This window comes from Chelonoidis abingdonii, chromosome 7 (genome assembly GCF_003597395.2).
Source record: "Chelonoidis abingdonii isolate Lonesome George chromosome 7, CheloAbing_2.0, whole genome shotgun sequence".
Lineage (NCBI taxonomy): Eukaryota > Metazoa > Chordata > Testudines > Testudinidae > Chelonoidis > Chelonoidis abingdonii.
This window is the reverse complement of record NC_133775.1, coordinates 73,768,842-73,794,564: the sequence shown is the minus strand read 5'-3', so window position 1 is coordinate 73,794,564 and position 25,723 is coordinate 73,768,842. Positions and strand designations below refer to the sequence as shown.

Below are 25,723 nucleotides of genomic sequence, written 5' to 3'. Positions count from 1 at the left end.
CACTGTAAACACCTTGCGCATTATCCTTGAGTATATGCAGAACTGGGTTAAACACGCCAGCACAAGGAGGATTTTAATGAGAACATGGACACAGATGTTCCTGAAAGCACAGTCTGTGGCAACTGGGACATCATGGTGGCACTGGGCTGGTTGATACACTGGAATGCTGATTCTGGGCCAGGCAAACAAGCACAGACTGGTGGGACCACATAGTGTTGCGGGTATGGGATGATTCACAGTGGCTGCAAAACTTTCGCATGTGTAAGGCCACTTTCCCGGAACTCTGTGAGTTGCTTTCCCCCACCCTGAAGTGCATGAATACCAAGATGAGAGCTGCCCTGACAGTTGAGAAGCAAGTGGTGATAGCACTGTGGAAGCTTGCAGCACCTGACTGCTACCAGTCAGTTGGGAATAAATTTGGAGTGGGCAAGTCTACTGTGGGGGCTGCTGTGATCCTAGTAGCCAGTGCAATCATTGATGTTCTGTTATCAAAGGTAGTGACTCTGGGAAATGTGCAGGTCATAGTCGATGACTCTGTTGCAATGGGGTTCCCTAACTGTGGTGGGGCGATAGACGGAACGCATATTCCCATCTTGGCACCGGCCCACGTTGCCAACCAGTACATAAACCACAAGGAATACTTCTCAATGATGCTGCAAGCACTGGTGGATCACAAGGGACGTTTCACCGACATCAACGTGGGATGGCCGGGAAAGGTGCATGATGCTCGCATTTTTAGGAACTCTGGGCTGTTAGAGCAGCTGCAAGAAGGGACTTACTTTCCAGACCAGAAAATTACCATTGAGGATGTTGAAATGCCAATAGTGATCCTTGGAGACCCAGCCTACCCCTTGCTGCCATGGCTCATGAAGCCATACACAGGCAGCCTGGACAGTAGTAAGGAGCAATTCAACTATAGGCTGAGCAAGTGCAGAATGGTGGTAGAATGTGCCTTTGGACATTTAAAAGCTCACTGATGCTGTTTGCTGAGAAGGTCAGACCTCACCGCAACCAACATTCCCATTGTTATTGCTGCTTGCTGTGTGCTTCATAATATTTGTGAGAGTAAGAGGGAAACATTTATGGTGGAGTGGGAGGTTGAGACAAATCGCGTGGCATCCGATTATGAGCAGTCAGACAACAGGGCAATTAGAAGAGCACAGCCAGGTGCACTGCGCATCAGAGAGGCTTTGAAAACCAGTTTCATGACTGGCCAGGCTTCGGTGTGACAGTTGTGTGTGTTTCTCCTTGATGCAAACCTACCCCCTTTGTTGATTTTAATTCCCTGTAAGCCAACCACCCTCCCCCCTTCGAAATAAAGTAACTATTGTTTTGAAACCATGCATTCTTTCTTTAATAATTAAAAAAAATAGATAACGGACAAGGTAGCCTGGGTGGGGTTGGGGAGGAGGAAAGGACAAGGCCGCACTGTTTATTGTAGCCACACTAAAAATCAGACTGTTTGAATGACAGCCTTCTGTTGCATGGGCATCCTCTGGAGTGGAGTAGCTGAGTGCCCACATTCTTGGGCATCTGGGTGAGGAGGCTATGGAACATGGGGAGGAGAGTAGGTGGTTATACAGTGGATGCAGTGGAGGTCTGAGCTCTTGTTGGCTTTCCTGCAGCTCCAACACACGCTTTATCATGTCTGTTTTCTCCCCCAACAGACACTTCAGCATGTCCGTTTGCTCCGCCATTAGCCTCAGCATTGTGTTCTGCGTCCACTCTTCACGCTCACTCAATTCTTTCCTGGCCTCTGTCACTGAATGCCTCCATGCATTGAGCTGTGCCCTATCAGTGTGGGAGAACTGCATCAGCTCAGAAAACATGTCATCGTGAGTGCGTTTTTTTTGCCTTCTAATCTGTGATAACCACAGAGACGGAGATGATAGGGGGAGCATAGAAACATTTGCACCTAGGGGGAGAGAAAAAGGGAGAGTAAAATTGGGTTGACTTTTTACGCCTTCATAACATGTGGGAATGTTTTCAAACTGCAGCACCCCACTTTCCCTGAGCAAGCAATGGGTTGGGTTTCACATTTAAAAGGAGGGGCTGCAGTATTTGGGTAGATGTGTAGCAGACACCTACCCTCACCCCACCACATGGCTATTCTCCAGGACGATCCCTTTTAGCCAAGCACAAACAGCCCAGCATGAATGGGGTCCTTTTACTGTTCCCTTTAAAAAATTCCCCTATTTCAACCAGATGACCATGAGCACTATTGCTTTTAAACCCTGTAGTGTAGCTACAAATGTGCACTCACCAGAGGTGCCTCCTCTGGCTTCAGAGTCAGGGATCCCATCTTGGGAGGGTATTGGCTCCAGGATGATGAAAAGTTCCTGGCTGCCTGGGAGAATGGATTCACCGCTTGCCTGCTGCACATTCTCCTCCTCCTCCTCCTGTTCTCCATCCGCAAAATCGTCCTCCATGTTCCGTGAGAAGTCCCCCCTTGCAGGTGTCCATGGATAGTGGTGGGATATTGGTAGGGTCCCCCCCTAGAATGCCACGCAGCTGTTCATAGAAGCGGCATGTGTTGGGCTCTGACCTGGAGCAACTGTTTGCCTCCTTTGTCTTTTGGTAGGCTTGCCTGAGCTCCTTAACTTTCACGCGGCTCTGCTGTGTGTCCCTGGTGTAGCCTCTGTCCAACATGCCCTGTGAGATTTTGGCAAATATATTAGCATTTCCTCTTTTTGATCGGAGTTCTGCTTGCACAGATTTTTCTCCCATACAGCAATCAGATCCAGTGTCTCCCTTTTGGTCCAGGCTGGAGCTTATTTGTGATTCTGGGACTGCATGGTCACCTGTGCTGCTGAGCTCAACATCCTGACCAAACAGAAAATTAAATTCAAAAGTTCCCAGGGCTTTTCCTGTGTACCTGGTTAGTGCATCAGAGTTCAAAGTGCTGTTCATAGTGGTCACAATGGAGCATTCTGGGATAGCTCCCAGAGGCCAATACCATCGATTTCCATCCACATTACCCCAAATTCAACCCAGTAAGGTCAGTTTTAGTGCTACTCCCCTTGCTGGGGAGGAGTACAGAAGTCGATTTTAAGAGCCCTTTAGGTCAACAGAACAGGGTTGGTTGTGTGGATGCAGTCATTTTTAAATTGACCTAATGCGGCTAAATTTGAACTAACCCCGTAGTGTAGACCAGGCCTCAGAGCCCAGGTAAACTAGTCTGGGCTTATGGTGCTCACACTGCAGAGCTAAAATAGCCATGTAGACATTTGGGCTTGGTCTGGAGCCCAGACTCTGAAACCCAGTGAGCAGGAGGGTCTCAGAGGCTGGGCTCTAGTCCAACCCCAAATATCCACACTGCTATTTTTAGTCCCGCAGTACACGCCCCAGTCAGTTCACCTGGGCTCTGAGACTGGCTGCTGCAGGGTTTTCTGCTGTGTAGACACATCGGTGTTTAAAGGCTGATGTCACACCTCCAACCTGAGCCAGGTCTACACTGCACACTTACTTCCGTATAACTACATCACTGCGGGGTGTGAGCTCTCCTGTCAGCTTAAGAGTCTTTACCAGAAGCACTACAGCAGTGTAGCTGCACCGATTCAAAGCTGTATTGTAGACCTGCCCTGAACCATCCCCTTGGTTCAGCTATAGCAAAGGATCAGACCATTGTACATCTCCATTTTCAGATACTTCTCCAAATCCCTTTGGGGCTCAAATGGCTCATCCTCCTTGCTGAGTCTAGAGAACAAGCCACCTTGCCACTCCAGAGGCCTCTAAGCTGGAGAGGAACACACACTTCATGGTCAGCCCAAGCCAAGGGGAGTTGTGAGGGAATACATCCCCATATTCCCAGCCTACCCACTATTGGAATAATCTTTGTACAAAGTATGCCTGGTAAGGTATCCTTTGAAAACTCATCATTTGCTGGTCAGTATTGTCCTGGTAAAATATGTGTGGCAATATTATATAAGAAGTTATAAGATTTCCCGGTACAGTGCTGCTATTAACACACCTTCTAAACCACACACTCCTGCGCAAATGGAAGCTGGCAAACAGCTGTCCTAAACTAAGGAGTGTGCGCTCTGCATAATTTGCATGTTAGCAGTAAACAGAGTCATCAAGCAGGAAGGGAAGACAAAGGAAATTCAAACAGTTGAAAAAAACATCAGGGAACATCCTTGCACATAGACTGGCTCCTGGTTCTCAGCTGGAACCTCAGTTACCAAGTGGTGCTGCATGCGCACAGGACACTAACTAGCTTAGCGAAGTAAGGACACAGCAAGCGCAGCCTGCCAGAAATACACACACACCAGCTGCAGTCGCTGCAGGGATTAGTGTGGTTATTTGAATGAATGAGGATTCCATAGCTCCGTCACTGAATCCAGGCATTGATTCACAAGCAGGCAGGATTCCCCAGACACAGAAGCATGGGCCCATCAGAACCTCCGCACAATGCTGGGGGTCATTTTGTTCAGTGCAGTGATGGGACTAGGGACTGTAATAACATCCCTGACCACGAGGATCTCAAAGCACTTTTACAACTCTGGGGCAGCCTCACAACAATCCTGGGATTGGGTGAACATCTGTCCCATTTTACAGATGGGGAGACAGCAAGATGCTCAAAATCACAGAGCAAATAAACCATAGAACCCAGGAGTCCTGACTTCCAACCACCCGTGCTCTATCCACTAGCCCACACACTCTTCTGCAATAAGCCTGTGTGGCTATTATGTGACTGATCATGTTTTTTAATGTCAAGCAAACAGCTAAAGGAATTCAGTGGCATCAAGGCAGCACAAAGGCTGTGGCTGGGGACACTCAAAAGCCAGGAAATTCAGCATGATGCTCTGGCACATACAGGTGGGGTTAAGTTGCCATCTTACTCTCTGTAGCCTGGTAGACTGATTCCTGGACAGTTTTGCAGGTTGCAATCTCTACCCCTAATGCTGCATTAGCCAATCCAGATTATTTATACCAACAGTCTCTTCAACAGAATTGGATCACACAGCTTTGGAAGGGCTTCCCAGACAGTCTGAGCTTCTCCTCCAAGGAAGGACCAGAGATTCAGCTCAGCCCAGCAGCCCCGAGGATCCTCCCAAAGCAAAGGAACCCAGGCTGCCAAAGCCACCTGCAGCTGGGAGATGTAGGCCCCAAACCCCAGCCTGAGAGCTAAGAGCAGAGAGCTAATGCCGTTGCCACACACCCCGCACTGGGGGCCCTGAGGCAGGGGCTGCACAGGCAAAGGGCTGGAGCTGGTTGTCCCCAGAGACATACTCAGAGCAAATGCACCACTAATTAGATGGAGCCAAAGCTAATTCATTCTCTGGAGCTGGCACGTTCCCCAGCACAGGAGGTTCATTCAGCATCTCCTCTGCCAATGGCCATCTCAGGCACACAGGATCTGAGCCAAAGGCACTTTCCAAAGCCTCCATTTACAGTGCAAGGAGCAATGCTAGCCCTGGAGCATCAATCCCCAGGATGGCCCAGCCAGAGACCTCAGGCACACACAAGGAGAGATCCATTACTAACCCAGTGCCACCAAGGCAAGACTGGCACAGTGCGGCAGGAGAACAATGTGCTGCAGTCAAGGCTCATGCAGGATGGTGTGACATTCTATACGTTAGGGGAGCGTACTGTAACCCCCATATTCCTCATTTTCAGATAATCATGATCTTACCTTACAAGGCATGCTTTATACACATCAGGGGAAAGGTTATGATCTGCTGAAAGTCATTTCTCTATCCATATACGTGTATCATAAATGCATATGAAGTTATGAGAGTTGTGTAGTATGGTTGTCACTAAAACGTGCTGTAAGTTGGGGGAATGAGCCAGATATTAGCTCCCCAGAGGCAACAGGAAGAAAAGTAACAAATGCCTGGGTGGGGTGTCAAACAACCCATCAACAGCCATTGTCCAGCAAGGGAGCTACAATGCAATGACTCACCTGTATGAGGCCACACCAGGGGAATTGCTCAACCTTGCTTGGAGAGAGTAATGTTCACCTGACTCTGAAGAGGATGGCAAAGCCAAGGGGGAGGAAAGGACATGATAAAAGGGAGACACATTTGCCATGCTCACTCTTTCTTCCACCTACATCTACAGACACCACCACCACCAAGCAACTGAAGCACTGATCAAAGGGGAGAGCCTGACTGAAGAGCAACCAGCCAGCCTGTGGTGAGAAGCATCTAAGTTTGTAAGGACATTGAAAATGTTAAGATCAGCTTAGAATGTGTTTTGCTTTTATTTCATTTGACCAAATCGGACTTGTTATGCTTTGACTTATAATCACTTAAAATCTATCTTCATAGTTAATAAATGTGTTTGTTTATTCTACCTGTAGCGATGCGTTTGGTTTGAAGCATGTCAGAGGCTCCCCTTGGGATAACAAGCCTGGTACATATCAATATCTTTGTTAAATTGACAAACTCATATAAGCTTGCAGCGTCCAGCGAGCATAACCAGACACTGCAAGATGGAGGTTCCTAGGGTTGTGTTTGGGACCAGAGAGACTGGCTAGTGTCATTCGCTTGCAAGTAGCAGGGAGCAGCTTACATGCCAGAAGCTGTGTGTGAACATCCCAGGAGTGGGGTTCTCACAGCAGAGCAGGGCCAGGCTGGCTCCCAGAGTCAAGGATTGGAGTCACCTAGCAGATCACCAGTCCAGATAACACCAGAGGGGAAGGTCACAGACAGGCTTTCATCTTCAGCCGTTACACTGCAGATCACAAAATACAGTGCAAACAATCTACAGGGACCGCATGCCCCAGCTGCACGGCATCCCCTTGTGCCACCCTGGGGCACTAGCTCTGCTCCTGCTCAGAGGGAAGACTGGCCCCTGCTGAGCACAAACACCATGTCCCATAACACCTGCCTCTGCCTTTTTTTCAATCCCCCACCAATTACTGACCAGGCCTGGTGCTGTTCTGCTTCTGAGATGTGTTAAGCTCACCGGTCATGGTGGTGTGGCTACACACAGCCTCCGCAGGGGCAGGAGTGAGGGGGTCTAATGTGCGCCACACCAGCTGATGCTTTGTGGCGAGGAAGAGGAGGAAGGAAAGTAAAAGGGAAATTACTGAGGATCTTGGAGGCCCAGAATGCCACCTTCCCCCCTTCAGAAGCAGGGGAATAGCTCAGTCCCTGCCCCTCCTCAGAATGGACATGAATCAGAATCTGCAGCCTGGCTCTTCCCTGCAGGAATCAAAGGTGCAGTATCTGTAACTGTATCCGTCCCCGGGAATACAGCTAAAAATAGCCAAAGGTCAGCATGCCCCTGCTGCATTATTATCCTGTTGAGACGCCCAACATGGGCAGAACAGAAGGTGAATAATCTATCACCAGGCTCTAGCATACTCTGTGCCTCTGCTCTCCCTGACGGCACAGCCCACCCAGGCAGCAGCAAGCCACACTCTACTTAATTAGGTCCCATCATCAGTCAGGCTGGCTCAGCCAGCTGCTGGTAGAAACCACCTGCACCCTCCACACGGAAAGATTAATGCCCCAGTATAGAGCCTGCAGCAAGGAAGCCAGCTGTGGCACAGCTCCTTCCTACCACTGGAACCATCACATCCACTGCCAGCCACACAGCCTCTGTCACTGCCAAAGCCCTTCGCTCAGGAGGTCAGGACAGTGCCCAGACAGTGCCCAAGCGTGGCCCACAACCTGCCAGGGGCCCAAGGGCTACACTGCATATATCTATCCCCAGAAGGGGTTGAGGACCTGGCATTGCTCCAAAAGGGGTGAAACATATGAGGAAGACACAAAGCCATTGGAGTCTGAACCAGAGAAAGTTTGTGCCTTATCCGAGCAGAGAGGACACCATGCCTCTCTCAACATGGCACTTTTAACGCTGTGCTGGGAATATGGCATTGAGGCCAAGCTCCACTGTGCCAGGAAGACAGAGGCAAATTGGAGGGAACCAAGAAGAATCACAAAATGATCAGGGGGCTGGAGGGAAAGGCAAAGCCCTTTGTAGTCATGGCTCCCGTGATGTCAGTGGGCATTGGGCCAGGTTCCACCACTGCAGTACCTGGCCGAGCAAGCGCTAAGAGGAGCCAGGGGAGGTAACTGTTGGTGTGGAGTTGAAATTAAAGCCTGTTGACCTGAAACCTAATCCTCTGAACGGGAGCAGGTTCCCCACTAAGGCCAGGGCAGCTCTCCCAAGGGTGTATTCCCCAGGCATGGTTACATCCCATCTGAGCCTAACTGCTCAAGCAATGGGACTCCCAGCCCCTCCGCCCCTGCCCCTCCCACTGCACTGTCAGGAAATTGGTCCCTGAGACTCAGCCTAGATTTTCCTTTTTATTCTCGTTTGCCCCCCTCAACTGCACATGCCTCTCCTAGCCTAGCACTCAAATCACCATTGGCAGGAGCAGCACTTGCTGCCTGGACGAGCTACTCCCAGGAAGTCAGGTGCAATGACCCACCCCAGGTACCCTGCAGAAGGGAAGGGTGAACGAGTTTGTGTCCTTGCCCCCCAGCTTGTCTAAAATACCTGGCGACGGGGAGCCTTCCTCTCCTTGCTGAGGCGTGGGGCCGTCCCAAAGGTTCAGCAGTGTGGGACTCACCAGCCCCCCCGCCACGCACACATACACCTGGGGAAAGCAGCCACCACTGCGATGTCAGCATCCTGCTGCAGATCTCAGCAAGGAGGCAGGTTCTCAAGTGGGAAGAGCAGTTTATGAAACAAGCCCGCTGGCAGCGGCTTTGCCAACTATCAACGAGCAGGAATGGCACAACCCACACCCCTTTATGCAGCAGAGACACCCCCCTCTAATGGGCCAGCTGCTGCCCTAACCCCAGGCAGCTGTGGTCAGACCAGCTTCCTGGGCCACAGCATCACATCAAGGTTCCTCCTCACCCTGGGCTCTCAGCCACGTTCTCCCAGAGATCTCATTGGGTGGGTTGATTGCAGAGGGTGTACACCTGCAGAGAGCTGGCCTCACTTCTGACAGACTGGGGGTCTGTGTTCTGCACCCCAGTGCCGAGAGGCAGCTGGCCAGGAGGGGATGGGGTGGGCCCCATGCTTTCCCAGAAGGGGATAATGTGGGTCAGAGGGGCTGCAAAGTGGGGGCCATTTAGGCTGATGGGCAGGGCCAGCTTTAGGAAGTGCGGGGCCCAATTTGAACAATTTCGACGGGGCCCCAGCAGGTATAACTTAAAAAAAAAAAACATGTAAAAAAACTTGTGGGGCTTGTACTCACCAGGAGGTGCTCTGAGTCTTCAGCGGCTCTTCAGCAGTGGGTCCTTCACTCACTCCAGGTCTTCAGTGGCACTGAAGGACCTGCTGCCTAAGTGCCACCAAAGACCCAGAACACACAAAGGACCTGCCACTGAAGTGCCACTGAAGACCTGAAGCGCCGCCAGGTGAGTAAAAATTAAAAAGGTGCCTCTAGCCAGGGAAAGGATTCTCAGTGGGTGCGGGGCCCTCTTAGGTGCGGGGCCCGATTTGGGGGAATTGGTGGAATAGGCCTAAAGTCGGCCCTGCTGATGGGAAAGCCCCAACTGAGGGAAGCTCACTGATGAAGGAACAGACAGGGCTTCTAGAAAACCAGGGAGCTAAGAGAAGAAAGGAGGCTGCAGGGAGTCACTGACAGTCACTCTCCCTAAGACAAGGAGGTGAAAGGGATTTGGACCCAAGGGGAAGGGTTTGTGTTGTCCAGCAACCCAGGAGGTTGGGGTTTAGTTGGAAGGGTGGTGGTCTCGAGGCTGGGATAGGCAAGGTAAGGAGCACTCCAGGGGAGAGGCAGGAAGGATTGTGCTAGTACAGACCTCTGCTGCTGGAGATAGGGTCTCTGGGCTGGGACCCAGTGTAGGGAACGGGCCTGAGTTCCCCTGAGCGAGTGGCACAATCTAAGCTGTGAACTTGAAGACTGTCCAGAACCATTTGCTCTAGTCAGGGAGGGCAGTGGGGTTAAGCACTGCCTGGGACAGTGTGGAAGGTGTTGACAGTACTCTGGAAGGGGAAGAACACTGTGAGTTGGTCAAAGGGCTAGGCCCCAAAGATGAGATGCAGCAGCTCCCGAGGAGCAAGAGAAGGGCTGCAGTGAGAGACAATGAGACAGCAGGCTGAGGAACCGCAAGAAGAGGGCCTCAGACTGGAAGAGTTAATGCCCAGAGCACGCAGGAGGAGGTGCCCCCTGTGAGTAGAGGCCCTCGTGACAGGAATCTTGACACTGGCTCCACAAGAGACGTGTTTTGAATACAAGCCTTTTCCTGTCTTTTATTCAATGCATAAAGAGACTGTGCCCGGAGCCTGATCTCAGACAGCCCCTTCCAACTGCCCCAAGCCTCCTGCCTCCCATGCAGCACCAGGCTCTGGCAGAATTGGGAATGAGCGCAGACACACCGACTCCTGAGACCAAGTGGAGAGGAGGCATCCTGCAGCCTCACCAGCTGAGCTGCACTGTGGATCTTCATCCCTGCACAGGCCTCCACCTTCTGCAGTCAGGGCCCAATTCTGGGGACATGGCATGCTCTCACCTCCCATTGAGACTTCAGGATGAGTTGGCAGCACTCAGCATCCCACAGGATCAGGCCCTTGGAGACGCTCTCCATCAATGGCACTAGTGCATTCACCATGCCCTGATGCTGCCCCCTTTTCTGTATTAGGGGACCCTGGTGTTTCAGTGTTGGTGGGCATATACCACACTTGGCACTGATTTTACCCTCCAGCCAGTGACTCTGTGACAGAAATCCTTGTCCAGCATTACATGGCAGGATAATAACATTGATCCCAAAGACACTAAACCGCTATCAAACCCATGCCAACTCTGGGAATTTAATCAAGGGACAGCAGGCTTTCAGCATGGAGATTAATCTGGTCAGAACGGGCTACAGCTCCACACAGCCTCCCCCAGCTCCAGCTTCTCCTCTCCACTGCTCGGTTCTCAGGGGCCAGGATGTGTGTGAGGCTGAGAGAGATGGAGATAACATTCCTTGAGGTGTTAAATGGCTGCATATTGGGAAGAAGCATCTGAAATCTTCCTGATCTCTGGTGGGGCAAAGGGAGCAGCTGGGCAGAATGCTTTGGGAAATGATGTGGGAGTCGTTGCTTTAGCAACAAATTATCTTTAATACAAACCAAATTTGCTTATACAGCAACACACATTTGGTGTGGCTGTCAGGCTAGCAAGGGATGCCCTGACATTCCCTGGAGGCTGACTCATCTCTGTAGTCACAGATCAGGTGCAGTCCAGGCAGTGGCAGTGCAAGTTTTCCCCCACTTCCACCCAGTACTGGAGTCCTAGAAAATAAGTGCCAAGCAGGGAGCTGCAAGGAAGATAAGGGCAGTGAGAAAGCTGGAGGATGCCCAAGGGAGCAGGGGATGACTTCCTGCAGAGCCCATCCTGTGTCCACCTCCCCCTACCTGTGTCCAGCTCCCTGGGGGGAGCTCTGATGCCCAGGTAATCCCACTATCCAGCTCCTCATATTATCCAGCTCTAGCTCCACCCTGGGCTCCTGGTAGCTCTGGGCACCCACGCTCCCCTGCCTGGTCCTGGCTGCGGTGTCCCCAACTCTTTCTACACTCAAGTATCAGAGGGGCAGCTGTGTTAGTCCGGATCTGTAAAAAATGACAAAGTTCCCAATACTTCTGTTAGTCTACAAGGTGCCACAGGACTCTTCGTGGCTCTTTCCACACTGACACCTCTCCAAGAGCCGCCACCAGGGCCCAGCACCTGCCGCTCAGATGACACTCTGCAGCCAGTGACAGAAAGGAGCAGGTGGCCTGGGACAGGCAGAAGTACGATAACACTGTTCTATCTCCTGGATCAGTGTTCTGGAGCATTCTGACATAACCTGAGCACTGCCCCCACCCCTTCTCAGCCCAACGTGCCTCAGTCATGACTCTTGAGTGCAAAGGAGCGGGGTCTACAGGGTCTCTTCAGTCCTTGGCTTCTCTGCTGAGACTGGAAATGGTTTTGGTGATTTGGACACTTGCTAGCCAGGAAAGGAACTGAAGCCCACCAAACTCATTTCACTAAGTCCACCAGATGGCCACCAGGGGGTAACAACTTAGGGCCATTTGGAATTCTTTAGCGATGCCAACCTTTTAGAGAGGCACTTTCCTGATTCAGCAGGGCTGTTACCAATAATAGGTGGTAACAGCATCGCTGCATGGCCAAAGCTGCCCAGATGCAGGAAATCCCAGAGTAGGGGCCTCAGGACAAATGGGTCTTGTTTTTCAAAAGAGCTAGTGCATATGCAGGGGCCCTGGATTTGCTCAGGGCAGCCCCATAGCCCTAGTGGGATGCAGGTAAACGGGGGTGCGGATGTGCCCATACTCATCAGACAGATTCCTCTGCCAGGAGCATGAGCTCTCATGCCTGGCCTCATTCAGACTCTGCACACTTCCCAAAGAAACAAAGTGAGAATAAAAGCTACAGGGCATCCCTGACTTCACCAGGAACCTGGTGGTAGAGAAAGGTGCCAGGATGCCATGCCAGGGGCCATTGGTTCTGCTTGTCTACAGCACAGGGACAGCATGGGCAGTTGCACAGCAAGTGCCCCCCAATCCCCACCCACAGGGCCACACATAGGAAGAAGAGGCTCCAGTGTCTGGGGCCCAGTGGCCTCTCTGCTTCCACTTCCAACAAGGAGAACAGGCGTGATGTGGACACTTGAACTGAGACACTCAGCTCATTTAATGCCAGCCAATCAGGCAGCAGGTGAGATGGACTGAGATAAAAGACCTTCACCCGACTCCCATCCTCCCCCAGCCAGTTCCCCCACACACACTCAGGGGTGATTAAGAACCTGTTCCATTTGCAGTGAACAGCTGCAGCTTGGCTTTCCCCACTCCGGAGCCACTCAGCCCTCCCAGATTTGCCTTTTACTCCACATATGTTTCGCATCAGGAAAGTTGACTAAAATGACTGAGGGGAAAGGATTATCCGGGCTGCTGTTCCTGGTGCTGGCAGGGCTGCGGGCCTGAGGCTGGGCCCAGGTTTCCCAGTCTTCAGCGCAGCCCTCCCAGCTAACGAGCAAGAGATTGTTGTAGAGGCAAATGCGAGGCCAAGCCCATGTCCGCGTTCAGCACCATGGAGAGCTGCCCGAGGCATGGCCCGGACTGACCCAGCCAGTCTGCGGGAAGAATCCCGGGAGGAGGCAGAGGCGCCCCTGCACAGGACGGCAAGCAGCAGCCGGGGGCCCATGGGCCGCTCGCTCCTCCGTGCAGAAAGCCCTTTGCAGATCGTCACCCCAGCAGGTGTCAGCCCGGTGACCAGCAACAGGTCTGCAGCGAGCCAGGGACCCGCGTCCCCGGCGCCCGGTCCACGGTGAGGGGCTGGCGCTCTGCCCCTCCTCGGCACAGCGCAGGGGGCACGACTCTCTTTCTGCCCTGCCACGGCCCCCTCCCTTCCCCGGGCACGGCCCCTTGCCCGGGCGGCCCCCCGCCCTGCCCGGGCACAGCCCCCCGGCTCTCACCGTCGCAGTTGACCAGGATGATGGCCAGCATGTAGTCCTTGCCCAGCATGGCCTCGGCGAGACGGGCGCCCGGGGACCGCACGAGGCGAGCAGCGGCTGCAGGGCAAGCGGCAGGCTGGAGCGCGGGGAGGGGCTGGGCAGGGGAGGCGGGGCCGAGGGAGGGGAGGCGCACGGGGAGGGGCAGAGAGGAGGAGCAGTGGGTCCGTGGCGTGCCGAAGGCCCAGAGTCTCGGGCGGAGCCAGGCGAGAGGAGTTGGGGGAATGGGGGTTGCAGGTCGAGGGGGCTCAAGTGCAGGACCAGGCCGCGGCTGTGGCCAGGGAGCTGGCCAAAAGCGGCCACTCCGCGCAGTTTCCATTCAGGGCCACTGCAGTGGGGAGGCAGAGGCCTGGCAGGAGGGGCCGGGGCGTTGTCCGGCCCTCATCTGAGCCCCGGCTCCGCCTTCCGGGAAGGGAGCAGCTGGCCAGCTCTGTTCAGCAGAGATCCGGGTCCAAGGGGATCCTAAGGATCCCACTGGCTCCCACACCCACCACCCTAGTATTTATAATGGGACCCAACGCCCCTTTCCCAGCAGGGCCAGGAAAACCGAGTGGTCTGTGGAGACAATGTTGAGAGCAACTTCTTTCTCCAGTGGGACCAGATTCAGTCACCCATTTCCGCCGTAGGGCATTTGGGAGAGGGGTTGGGGAGTAGCTTCCCACACAAAGCTGTAGGTGGAAGGATTATTGTGGGCAAAATGCTGTTGTCTCTAGTTTTCCTTGGTAGAAACACCTCCCCCAAGGAGCAGAGCTCGCTGTACGGTGGTACAGGGATTGGGCTTCTTGGAAGAGGAACACTTGGTATTTAAGTGAAATATAAAGGGCTCCACTCAGCCCCACTCAGACACAAGCTCCTTCCTGTAAAAGCAGCAAAGAGTCCTGTGGCACCTTATAGACTAAAGTCTGTTAGTCTATAAGGTGCCACAGGAGTCTTTGCTGCTTTTACAGATCCTGACTAACACAGCTACCCCTCTGAAGCTCCTTCCTGTGCCCTAGGGGACAAAGTTCAAGGCTGGCTTTGATCATCACACAGTCCCTCCTCATTCAACACAGCCCCACTGTGCCTCACATTGAAGAGGGCTCCTAGCCTTAGAAGGGTCTCTCTGTCCAGCTAACTCTAAGGAGTCATCCCATTCCCAACCCCACTAAGAGGAAACATGGGCTTGTAGGTAAACCAGAGGGCAAGGAGTCAGGAGACCAGGGCTCTGTTCCAAGCAGTGGTGCCACCGACAATAAATCACTTTCTACTCTGTTTCCTTGGTTTACACATCTGTTGGGAGGCTTAATTGTTCAGTGCTGGTAAAGTGCTTGGAGATTCTCAGCTAGAAGGTGCTAGAAACAGGCAGAGGACTATTATTCAACATTTACAAAATGCCTGAGCTAGAGAGATGCCAATGGGATATTCTCCAGTGCTGTCTGGTGTTTCATACTGACCTCAGATTCCAAGGCCAGAAGGAACCATTGTGATAATCTAGTCTGACCTCCTGTGTAACACAGGCCAGAGAACTGTTCCCAAATAATTCCTAGAGCAGATCTTTTAGAAAATCATCCAAACATGATTTGAAATTTGTCACTGATGGAGAATCCCCCATGACTCTTGGTAAATTGTTCCAATGGTTAATTACCCTGTTAAAATTTTACACCTTATTTCCAGTCAGAATTTGTCTAGTTTCAACTTCCAGCCACATTCCAGCAGGGGTACATGAGGTTGCCTTGTCCTTATAAAGTTGAGGGTCTCAGTGTTGTTCTCAAACATTCCCAGAAGGAAACAGCATTACCCCCATTTTACAGCTGCGTTGTGAGGCACAGAACAAGGACACACAGTCAGTCAGAAGCAAACTGTGAACAGAACCCAAAACTACTGACCCTCAGTGTCCTGCTTTAGCCATTGGATTATACTGCCTTCCTAATGCTATCTGAAGGTGCTGGAAACCCTTAGGATGGGATTATCAAAGGCATATTGCAGTGAGAGGTATATTAAAATGGCCCCAGATTAGACTCTAACCCAGAATATCAGGGTTAGAAGGGACCTCAGGAGGTCATCTCGTCCAACCCCCCTGCTGGGTTTAGCAGGCCAAAAATGGAATGTGTAAATGAATATAAAGGAAGAGGCTTACTGTATTAGATTGGATACCAACTGAATTAATTGGTCAGTGTTAGTCAGCGCTTAGCAGATCTGCCTGGGGGATATCTGTGAGCATGCTGGTAGCCATAGGCACATGGGATCGCTATGTCCACTCTGCAGCTGTCAGTGTGCCTATGGTTTATCGTTGCATACTGGGCAGGTAGCCATGTTCATGTGAACAATCTGGTATCCGTGTGCATGGTGAGTTCAATATACGCATGCAGTATTTCTGGAAATGTGTGATATGATTTGTACATGGCCTATATGTGCATGGCCAGTGGCTGTGTATTCATGTGGACACAGGCTATGTGAATGTGGGATACTGATGGGTTAGGGTATGGGTGTGCCCATGCAGTATTTGTGAGAAATTGAGGTGCACATGTGTGAACCTAAAAAAAAAAAGGAGTACTTGTGGCACCTTATAGACTAACAAACTTATTCAGGCATAAGCTTTCGTGGGCTAAAACCCACTTCATTAGATGCATGGAGTGGAAAATACAGTAGGAAGATATATATAGCAGTACATGAAAAGATGGGAGTTGCCTTACCAAGTGGGGGGGTCAAGACAATTAAATTAAAGTGGGCTATTATCAACAGACTGAAATATCACTTTTGTACTGATAATCAGGGAGGCTCATTTCAAACAGTTAACAAGAAGGTTTGAGTAACAGTAGGGACAAATTAGCATGAGGTAATTAGTTTTTTTAGTCCTTGTAGTGACCTATCCACTACAAGAAGGTATGTTTTGTGTGCACATGGTTGTGCGTGTGCAAGTAGGGCACGTTCCATGTGCAGGTGGGTATCCAAGTGCATGTGAATAAGGAAAGGGGGCAGGTAGGGCATGTGAACATGGATCACCTATGTGTAGAGCCCTGTGCTTTTTGCAAATATGAAATTAGAAATAAAACATAAAGTATTAAACGACAAACCCACTCGTAATGGCAGTGCCTGCGTGCTCTTCACCACACACCGGACCCCACCCCCCGCGCCCCCGACACATAAGTAAAACAAACTAACATGAACTCCCCCCCGTCCCCAAAGAACTGAGCTACTGTATTAGGCAGGCAGGACTCCGCCCACGGGCCGGGAGGGGACAGGCATGGAGCGGAATGATGCTGGAGGCAGGTGACGTGACGATTGCGGGTCGGTGACGGGTGCGAGGGACGTGCCTGCCGGAACCTCTCCCCGCAGCCTCTAGTGCCCACGCGCCACCCAGAGATTGGGGGGCGGGGTAGCGGGTCTGGTCTACGGTTTCCGTCTGGGACAAGAAGCGTTTCCGCCCTGTTTAAAGATGGCGACTACTTTGCCTTCGTTCTTTTCCCTTGATGTGGCAGCGTCACGTGACGCTTTGCGCCCAATATGCCTTTCCCGGCTGTCAATATGCGTGCTTGGGCTATACAGCGCCCGGGCTGGGGCTACTGTGTGGAGTGCGCATGTGCGAACGGAGGGCCAGGCCTGAAGATGGCGGATGATAAGGTGAGAGGGGCGGTGGGAGGCTGGGCTGTGTCGTGCCCGGCGGCCGCCCCTCGAGCCAGACAGGAGGCGGTGGTGCTGGTCCCGGCAGCTGGGGGTCGGTGGGAGCCAAGGGCTCGCTGCTGTAACCCAGGCCGGGCCCCGCTGCCTGCCTGGCCCCAGCCCGCGCGGGGGGAACGGGCCTCGCTGCGCCCCTGGCAGGCGCGTCCCCAGCCCCGGCCGCTCTTCCCCCGCTGGGCCGGAGTTCTCCGGGGGACGGAGAAGGCCGCCGGTGCCATAAAGCCTCCTGCTTGGAGAGCCCCGAGCCACCGCGCCCCCTGCTCCCGGCTCCGGCCTGGGCTGCGAACGGCGGGGGACCGTCGGGCCGAGGAGCCGTTCCGGCAGCCGGCACGTGCTGAGCGTGCCCGGTGGCCGGGCTCAGCTGCCCCGGTGGCCGTAACAGCGAGGGCAGTGCTCGGTAACTACGTAACTGTGCCCCTCCCCCCCGCGGTTACCTGAGCCTGCTGCGACTTATAAATGGGCTAACTCCACTGTTGGGCCAGAAGCTTCCTAACTTTCCGCTACTGCCTCGGGGCGGGGTTAACCGGCCTCCCTCCCGCTCTCCCAACCACGGGGCCATTTCTGGCGTTGCATTTTGTAATGCGCTTTCTGCAGAGTGACACGATCTGGTTTTACGGGTGGCCTGACCTGTAGTGCATACACCCTATGAAGGTATCTGTCGGTGACACAGATCAAGCGCTACCCTCTTTTCTCAAAATTGCACTGCTAGAGGCTTGAAATTGAACATTTTTGTAGATTTCATTAGGCATATGATTGGAGAATGTCTGTCTGAAGTTGAAAATAATGGGCTTTTGACATTGGTTAAGCCCCTTCAGAATTGAAATGACTGAACTAAATTTCAATAACCATGGGATATTTTTAGGCTGTCTTAATTCCTTTCTGTACAGGCCTGGGAAGCCTTAGCGTCCTACCTTTAGTTTAAAAGATAGATCTACTTAAAATATGACTTTGTCAACATTAGTGCAGTCTGTGGCCTGGTCTACGCTACGCGTTTAAATCGATTTAAAGAGCATTAAATCGATTTAACGCTGTACCCATCCACACTACAACGCCCTTTATATCGATATAAAGGGCTCTTTAAATCGATTTCTGTACTCCACCCCGACGAGAGGAGTAGCGCTAAAGACGCTCATGGATGGAGGGGGTACTGAGGACTCCAGCTATCCCACAGTCCACAGCAGTCTCTGAAAAGTATTTGCATTCTTGGCTGAGCTCCAATGTCTGTAGGTTCAAACACAGTGTCTGGCGTGGTTCAGGGAATAGCTCCTCAGTTTCTTCCCCCCCCCCCCACCACGTGAAAGAAAAGGGAAAGAAATCATTTCTTGACTACTTTCAATGTCACCCTATGTGTACTGAATGCTGCTGGTAGACGCGATGCTGCAGCAGTGAAGAGCAGTATCCGCCTCCTCTCCCTCTCCCCCTCCCCGGTGGTAGACGGTGCAATAGGACTAGTAACCGTCCTCATGAATATGCTCTAACATGTTGACATCGAGGCCAACATTGCTGGTTACTCCCAGTAGATAGGACAGAACGGCTAATAACCAGCTTCATCATAGCAACTGGGGGGCTGAGCTTCAGCCCCCTCCCTTTCCTGTGTAAAGAAAAGATTCTGTACTGCCTGGACTGTCATAGCAGCAGCATGCTGGGCTCCTCTCCCCCCACACCGCTTAATGTCCTGCCTGGACTATCATCGCGCCGGGAGGCTGCCTCCCCCTCATTTTATGTCACTAAACACTCAGTGTTTCTTATTCCTGCATTCTTTATTACTTCATGACACAAATGGGCAGGACACTGCCACGGTAGCCCAGGAAGGTTGGGGAGAGGAGGGAAGCAACGGGTGGGGTTGTTGCAGGGGCACCCCCTGTGAATACTGACACGGAGCAGCTGTGCTCTGATACACTGGTCCTCTAATACACTTGCCCCTTATTCTAGGCAGGACTGACTCTATTTTTAGAAACCATAAGGGAGGGATTGACTCAGTCCCAAGTGAGTCAATCCCAATTTTGCTTTTGCGTTGCGCCCCCGGCCGATTTCAGCCAGGGGCACTCATGATAGCAGCGGACAGTACAGAGGGGAGAGAGAACCGTCATCTCATTGCCAGTTTTCTCCGGCAGTAGACGGTACAGAACGACCGGTAACCATCTCTGCTATCATTGCAAAAGCAAGTGAATGCTGCTGTGTAGCGCTGGAGTATCGCCTCCAGGGCTATCCAGGGAAAAACGGCGCAAAAGGATTGTCAGCTGATGTTTTCTCGGAGGAACGAATGACTGACGACATTTACCCAGAACCACCCGCGACAATAATGATTCAACCCAGAATTCCAAGGGGTGGGGGAGACTGCGGGAACTGTGGGGTAGCTACGGAAGAGCTACCCACAATGCAACGCGACAGAAATCGACGTTAGCCTCGGACCATGGACGCACAACGCCGAATTACTGTGCCTAGTGTGGCCGCATGAAATCGAATTTATAATATCAGTTTTATAAAACCGAATTTAGCTAATTCGATATTATCCCGTAGTGTAGATGTGGCCTGTTACACCAATCTAGTCCAGGGATCGGCAACCTTTGGCTCGCGGCTTGCTAGGGTAAGCCCGCAGGTGGGCCGGTTTGTTTACTTGCCGCATTCACAGGTTTGGCTGATCGTGGCTCCCACTGGCTGCAATTCTCTGCTCCAGGCCAATGGGGGCTGCGGGAAGGATGTGCTGGCAGCTGCTTCCCACTGCCCCCGTTGTCCAGGAGCTGCAATTGGCCAAACCTGTGGATGCGGCAGGTAAACAAACCGGCCTGTCCTGTCAGGGGGCATGGCCTGGCAAGCTGCGTGCTAAAGGTTGCCAATTCCTGGTCTACTCACTTCCTGCTCCCTCTGTAGCATGGCCTAAACCAGTAGGTCTCAAACTTTTTTACTGGTGACCCCTTTCACACAGCAAGCCTCTCAGTGCGATGACCCCCCCCCCCAATAAATTAAACACACTTAAATATATTTAACACCATTATAAATGCTGGAGGAAAAGTGGGGTTTGGGGTGGAGGTTGATAGCTCGTGACCCCCCCCATGTAATAACCTCATAACCCCCTGAGGGGTCCCGATCCCCAGTTTGAGAACCTCTGGCCTAAACACTGTGCCAGAATAGTAGTTCCCTGAACAAAAAGAATTTGACTTTTTGTCATGCGTTTACTGAATTGCATGTTTACAAGCAGTTGACTCTTTGTTTTAATTGTGTAGGACTCGCGGCGAAAGCTGAAGGATCTTGCTTTTTTGAAGTCTCAGTTGGAAAATTTACAACAGCGAGTGGAAGACGAGGTGCAAGCTGGAGTGGGCCAGGTAAAGCTGAAGTTCTTTAACACTTTAGCCCTAGATTCATCTCCCAAGAAGTTGTGCTGTTCTGTGATCTTCCAGTAGAATGAGCGTATCCTGTTCCACTCAGAGTGCACACTAGTATCTCCAAGGAGTGCTCAGTTTCACTTGCTTACCTTGGCAAAATACTGAGGTTATATTTATTTCTTCTATGTGATAACATTACGCAAGCCTGGCAACAGCGAGTCTAGGGAAATCAGTGGAAGAAGATGATGTGTTTCAACTAAGTTCTATGCATCAGAGTACATTTTTGTCCAAGAGACTATTTCATCCCCTTCTCTCCTTTTTCTCTGCAGGATGGTTCTTTGCTGGCATCTCCATTTCTCAAAGGGTTTCTGGCAGGTTACATTGTAGCCAAACTCCGATCTTCTGCAGTCCTAGGATTTGTGTTTGGGACCTGCACTGGAATATATGCAGCTCAGGCCTATGCAGTTCCCAATGTTGAAAAGACAATCCGAGACTATGTCAGCTCACTGAGGAAAGGATCAGACTAGAGGAGAATCCTTTGGACAACAGTGCACTCCGGAAACAGCTCTTCTCATCTAAGACATCTTTGACATGATCTTAAGGGGCTCCCAGGACTGTAGCTACATATGTCATTCTGACCCATTGTAAAACATGTGTAATACCAGATCAGTGTGAAACATTACAAAATATTATTAATCAGAATACCCTGAAGGTAGCAACTGCTGCTTTCAGCTGTCCAATGCTTGTCAACATTCAGATTTTGAACCTCGCAACTGCCTTTCTCACTGTAACTTCTTACCCTGCATTTCCCCCCAGTAGACTGGAAGGGCGGCTGTGTCAGATCATCTCATGTGCTATTATTACACCCCTTTACGTATCGATTACCTTGCCCAGGAAATGTGCTTTGTCTGATTTCTAGGGAGACCTCCATTTCTTTCCCTGATGAAGAGCAAACTTTCCTCTCCTTGCATTGGGCACATAATGAATAGTTCAGTGTCTTCCTAATTAGACTGTCTTTAAATATATGGCATTTGTTATCTCTCTCCAAGATGACTTGATTTTTAGGAACATATCTACATCCTGGAATGATCTTGCCTCTACTGAGGCTCTGACCGTGAAAGGACCAGGTGCTACCCTTTACCCTTTGCTGGAATCCACTGCCTCATGGCAATAATTATTGCGAATGGTAGTGCTGCTGGCTCACTGCTCAGCTCTCCCACCAGGGGGCTCAAGAGAGTGCTGTGGGCACTGATGCTAGTCATATCCGTTGCTATCTATGGCTCTCATGCTCCCCTTCTGACTCTGTGTAAAGTGGATGGAAAGATCCCATTCAGCGCCTCATCTGTTGTGGTTCTTACTGAACTGACCAAGCTGGTGTTCTCCTTCGTTTCCCTGCTGATCTGGGACCGGAGGCAGCTGGGAGTCTCCCTGTCATGGCATCATGCTGCCCCCTTTGCCCTATCTGCGCTGCTCTATGCTGCCAACAATAACCTGGTGGTTCACATGCAGTTGTTCATGGATCCTAGCACCTACCAGGTCCTGAGTAACCTGAAGATTGGCAGTACTGCTCTCTTGTACAGCATGTTCCTGCACCAAAGACTCTCTCTGCACAAGTGGCTGGCCCTCTTCCTGCTAACAGCTGCTGGAGTGAGCTACACCTATGGAGGCCTCCAGGACCTGCAGCACTCCTCCAGTTCCCCTGAGATGCAGCTGCACGTCACCCTGATTGGCTTGCTGCTCATCTCTGTGTACTGCCTGATATCAGGCCTGTCTGCTGTGTATACTGAAGTCATCCTGAAAACCCAAGATCTGCCTCTTACCTTCCAGAACCTGTTTCTTTACTTCTTTGGAGTCCTGCTGAACTTGATTGTCCATCTGTTGAGCAGCAAGGGGGATGGATTCCTGGATGGCTTCTCTTTTTGGGTGCTGGTAATCGTGGTCAGCCAGGCCCTGAATGGTTTGATAATGTCTGTGGTCATGAAGCACAGCAGTAACATCACCAGACTCTTTGTTATCTCCTGCTCCATGCTTGTTAACGCCCTTCTATCCGTACTGCTCTTCAGCCTGCAACTCACTACCTTTTTCTTCCTCGCTGTCCTGCTGATCGGCTTGGCTGTTCACTTGTATTATGGAGTCAAATAGACTCCACCTTGCAGCTCTGTTGGAGACATCTGGTTTTGAGGCTATAGCTGGCATGTTCTGGGCTATTATGTGGTAGTAACTGCTTGTGGTTTTTTTGGTCTCATTTTTATGTAACAAATGCATTTAATCTGGCCTGGCTGCCCTCTTAGAAGGCAGATTTCCTTCAGAACCCGTCACCTGAGGTCAAGGACAAGCATGTGTGAGGCAGCAGGACTGCAGCTGAAAGCTACTGGCTATCACAAGCAGACCTTGCCTGTAGCTAGCATGTGCACTGTAAGGAATTGCACTATTGTGCAGCACAAAGAAGCGGGAGGGGATACATTCGTTGCATGGGCTCTGTATTCCGCATACAGGGACTTTGGCCTGCAAGGCGCTGACTCAGCAGCCCCTATTGGTGTCTGCAGTATCAGGCCCAGTGTATCCCTTTTGGGGGAAGGGTGAGAGGGCTTCCTGGTGAAGACTAAGCCAGTGACAATAACAGCAGTTTAATGGCATCCTCTGTGACAATCCCTCATTTTCCCTTTTTGCTTGAGCGCCCGTCTTCAGGTCCTTTCTGGGAGGGCTCCGAGGGACTCTCGTTACAGCTGAGCAGCACCATTTCCAGCTCTATTCAGGGACCACTTGTGTGATGTGAGCTGCTTTCTTCTCTCTCTGGCTGTGCCTGGTGCCTCCACAATGCTCTGAGCCCTGATCCAGCTGTTACAGATTCAAAGTGCCTTTTGGAAAGGGGATAGTCCTGGTTTTGTGCACATCCTGTGCAGTGAGCTGCATGCTGACTTCAAGGCAGAGCCTTGTTCTCATGCAGCGCGTGGCGCATGTATTTCCCAGACCCCTTCCTACCTGCTGCTCTCATCTCTGTAACAAAGCACCAAAGAGCTGTCAACTCTTCTGTCAGAGGAAACGATACGTGTAACCATTTCCCTGGAAAGTTCCAGTAATATGACCAGCTGCTGTTCAGCTGGGGGCCTGTGTGTGCATGCTTATTGGTCACAGTCCTTGCGCACGCACACTGGTACATGTGTCTCAAAATCTGGCTCTTCACCTGGGTAGATTCCTGGGCCTAGATCCTCAAAGGCACCTAACTCCCCTTGATTCCAGTGGGAGCTAGGTGCCTAAATACCTTTGCAGAGCTTAGCCCTGGTCACTGAGGCCCCAGCTAGAGCCCATCAGGTGAATCTGTCGCTAGCATGTACCCAATGCCCACAGCTAACTCCTGCTTCCCCTCTTTCAACTTTGGATTGAAGCAGAGATCTGTATCTTCAGCATGAAAGCAGCTACTGTTGAGTGTTAGCTGAGCTGTCAGCTGTGATGGCGCTGCAGGAGTTGGGGTGGTGGCTTGAAGGCTAGAGGAGTTCCCTGTTGATTGGGAAAGAGGAAAAGGAAACTTCCAAAATAAAATGGGTGGAATCATTAAGATGCCCAGAATTGAAGACGGGGATGACTGCAGTGCTGGGGCAGGGCCTGGTTTGGCAGCCCTGCAGACTGACCCCTCTCTCTAGCCACAGAACAGTTGCAGGCCTGGCAGTCCCAGCTTCCCCAACACGTGCCAGTGGCCCACCTTGAGGAACTCCATCTCTGTTCAGTCTCAATAGTCCAGTCTGTTTTTGGCATCTGCTCAGGCAGGCAGCCCAGCTGCCAGTTGTCAGCCTGGTGGTAGAGACCTGCCTCCTTGAAAATTGTCCTTGCCAAGCTCTGAGTTTTTCTATAAATGACTAAACCCTTTACAAGTGACTGACAGGATGGGAGGAAGGCAGCTCTCTGCTTTGTGCCAGCCAGTGCAGGAGCCTGAGCAATTGGCTTGGCAGGGGAGAGCTTTTTGCTCTGCCATTCCCAGTAGCAAACCTCAGTAGGGGTCTGCATGTATTGGGCAAGGGATTCAGCTGTCTCTAGAGTAGCGTGTCTGAACAGGGGCTAATGCTTCCTCCCTAGCCTAGAAATGCAATAAAAGTGCACTCTGAGCGGCAGGGCTGGAGCTTTGGGCTGACCCATGTGGTCTTGCACTGCTTTCCCCCTACACCTTTCCGCTGACCGTGCTTTCCTCTCCAATGCATCTGCCCTTCAACATGCAGAAGCCACCACATGCACCTGCTGCGTCCCAGGACGGGTCTCACTACATTCCACACCCCTGCCAGCTCCAACTTGGTCTGCTCTGGAGTGTTGTGCTTCCTAGCATGCAGTTGGGCAGAATCTGTGCTGGGCAGCCCAAACTCCCTACCTCAGGGAAGCTGTGCCTCATCTCATGAATTGAATTGTCCATTTCCCACTGTGTCAGTCCCAGGCTTGCAGTGCCAGGCTGGGGCAGGGCAAGGGGCAGCCATTCCTCCTGGAGTCCTCATGGGAGCAGTGCAGCTGTATAGGGCTGTTGCCCTGCTTGTCAGCTGAGGCAGCAGTGCGCGTTTCTGAGAGCATAGTGACTATTTAGCCTGTATAAATTATGGGTTTGTATCTGGATTTGTACCAACTTAGGTTTGCCAACATTCAATTCCTGTCACCCCCAGTGCGCCAAACAGCAACGCCTACCCTGGCACTGGCTGTAGTATTAAAACCTGCACTTTCCCAGCCCCTGTGACTGTCTCATTCCTATCCTCTTGCTGGCAGGGAGACTGGTCGGACCAAACAGGCCAATGCCCAGTCCCTAGTCTGACATTTTAATGTGAGTGTCTCACTGCATTGGAGCGAAGGGCTCTTCCTCAGTGGAGCGCAGCATCCTATTGGAACCTTTGAATACACTGTTTGTTGAGAATCTCATTGGTTTATTACCACTGGCAGCAACCCGAGGGAATGAGAGACCTGCCCTGAGTTCCTGGTCCAGTTGTCTCGTGCAGTTCATTTCCCACAGTATTTCAGCAGTGCTTGCCAGCCCTATGGGAGCACAATTCTCCACACCGCTGACATGCCCCAGCCCCCTGGAAAGAGGGACTTGGGGCTTTGTTCAGTCTTTCTGCAGGGGTGCAGAGAGAACCTTTGCTCTGGGGGATTCATTTACACTTTAGTTAAAAGCTGTAGTGTGGCTGGGACCTGATGGCAGAGCCCTGGGGTGGCCGAGGCTTCAACCCACTTAGCTGCTGTCTATACGGCAGCCTTTCCCCAGGCTGTAACGGGCTCCTGCCTGGGGCTTGGCCCAGGCCAGCAGGGACTGGCTGGGCTGTGGTGGATGCTCAGGCTAGGCCTGTTCCAGTG

General features: G+C 51.8%; 3 protein-coding genes across 3 annotated transcripts in view; 2 read left to right on the top strand and 1 right to left on the bottom strand.

Annotated features, from left to right (window-relative positions):
- APBB3 (amyloid beta precursor protein binding family B member 3) overlaps nucleotides 1–13,740 on the bottom strand; it is a 32,115-nt gene extending 18,375 nt beyond the window's left edge. The window contains 3 exon segments of the mRNA XM_032801758.2: nucleotides 13,386–13,462; nucleotides 13,464–13,551; nucleotides 13,554–13,740. Of these exon segments, the coding sequence (XP_032657649.2) occupies nucleotides 13,386–13,462; nucleotides 13,464–13,551; nucleotides 13,554–13,740 (352 nt within the window).
- Nucleotides 13,741–16,897: 3,157 nt separating this feature from the next.
- LOC116837392 (SLC35A4 upstream open reading frame protein) lies at nucleotides 16,898–25,102 on the top strand. Its single transcript, XM_032801734.2, has 3 exons — nucleotides 16,898–17,021; nucleotides 20,303–20,401; nucleotides 20,731–25,102. Exons 1-3 carry the CDS (start codon nucleotides 16,905–16,907, stop codon nucleotides 20,926–20,928), a joined length of 414 nt encoding a protein of 137 aa, XP_032657625.2. The 5' UTR covers nucleotides 16,898–16,904; the 3' UTR covers nucleotides 20,929–25,102.
- SLC35A4 (solute carrier family 35 member A4) lies at nucleotides 21,566–25,102 on the top strand. The gene has a single exon (XM_032801733.2). It carries the CDS (start codon nucleotides 21,566–21,568, stop codon nucleotides 22,541–22,543), a length of 978 nt encoding a protein of 325 aa, XP_032657624.1. The 3' UTR covers nucleotides 22,544–25,102.
- Nucleotides 25,103–25,723: the final 621 nt, after the last annotated feature.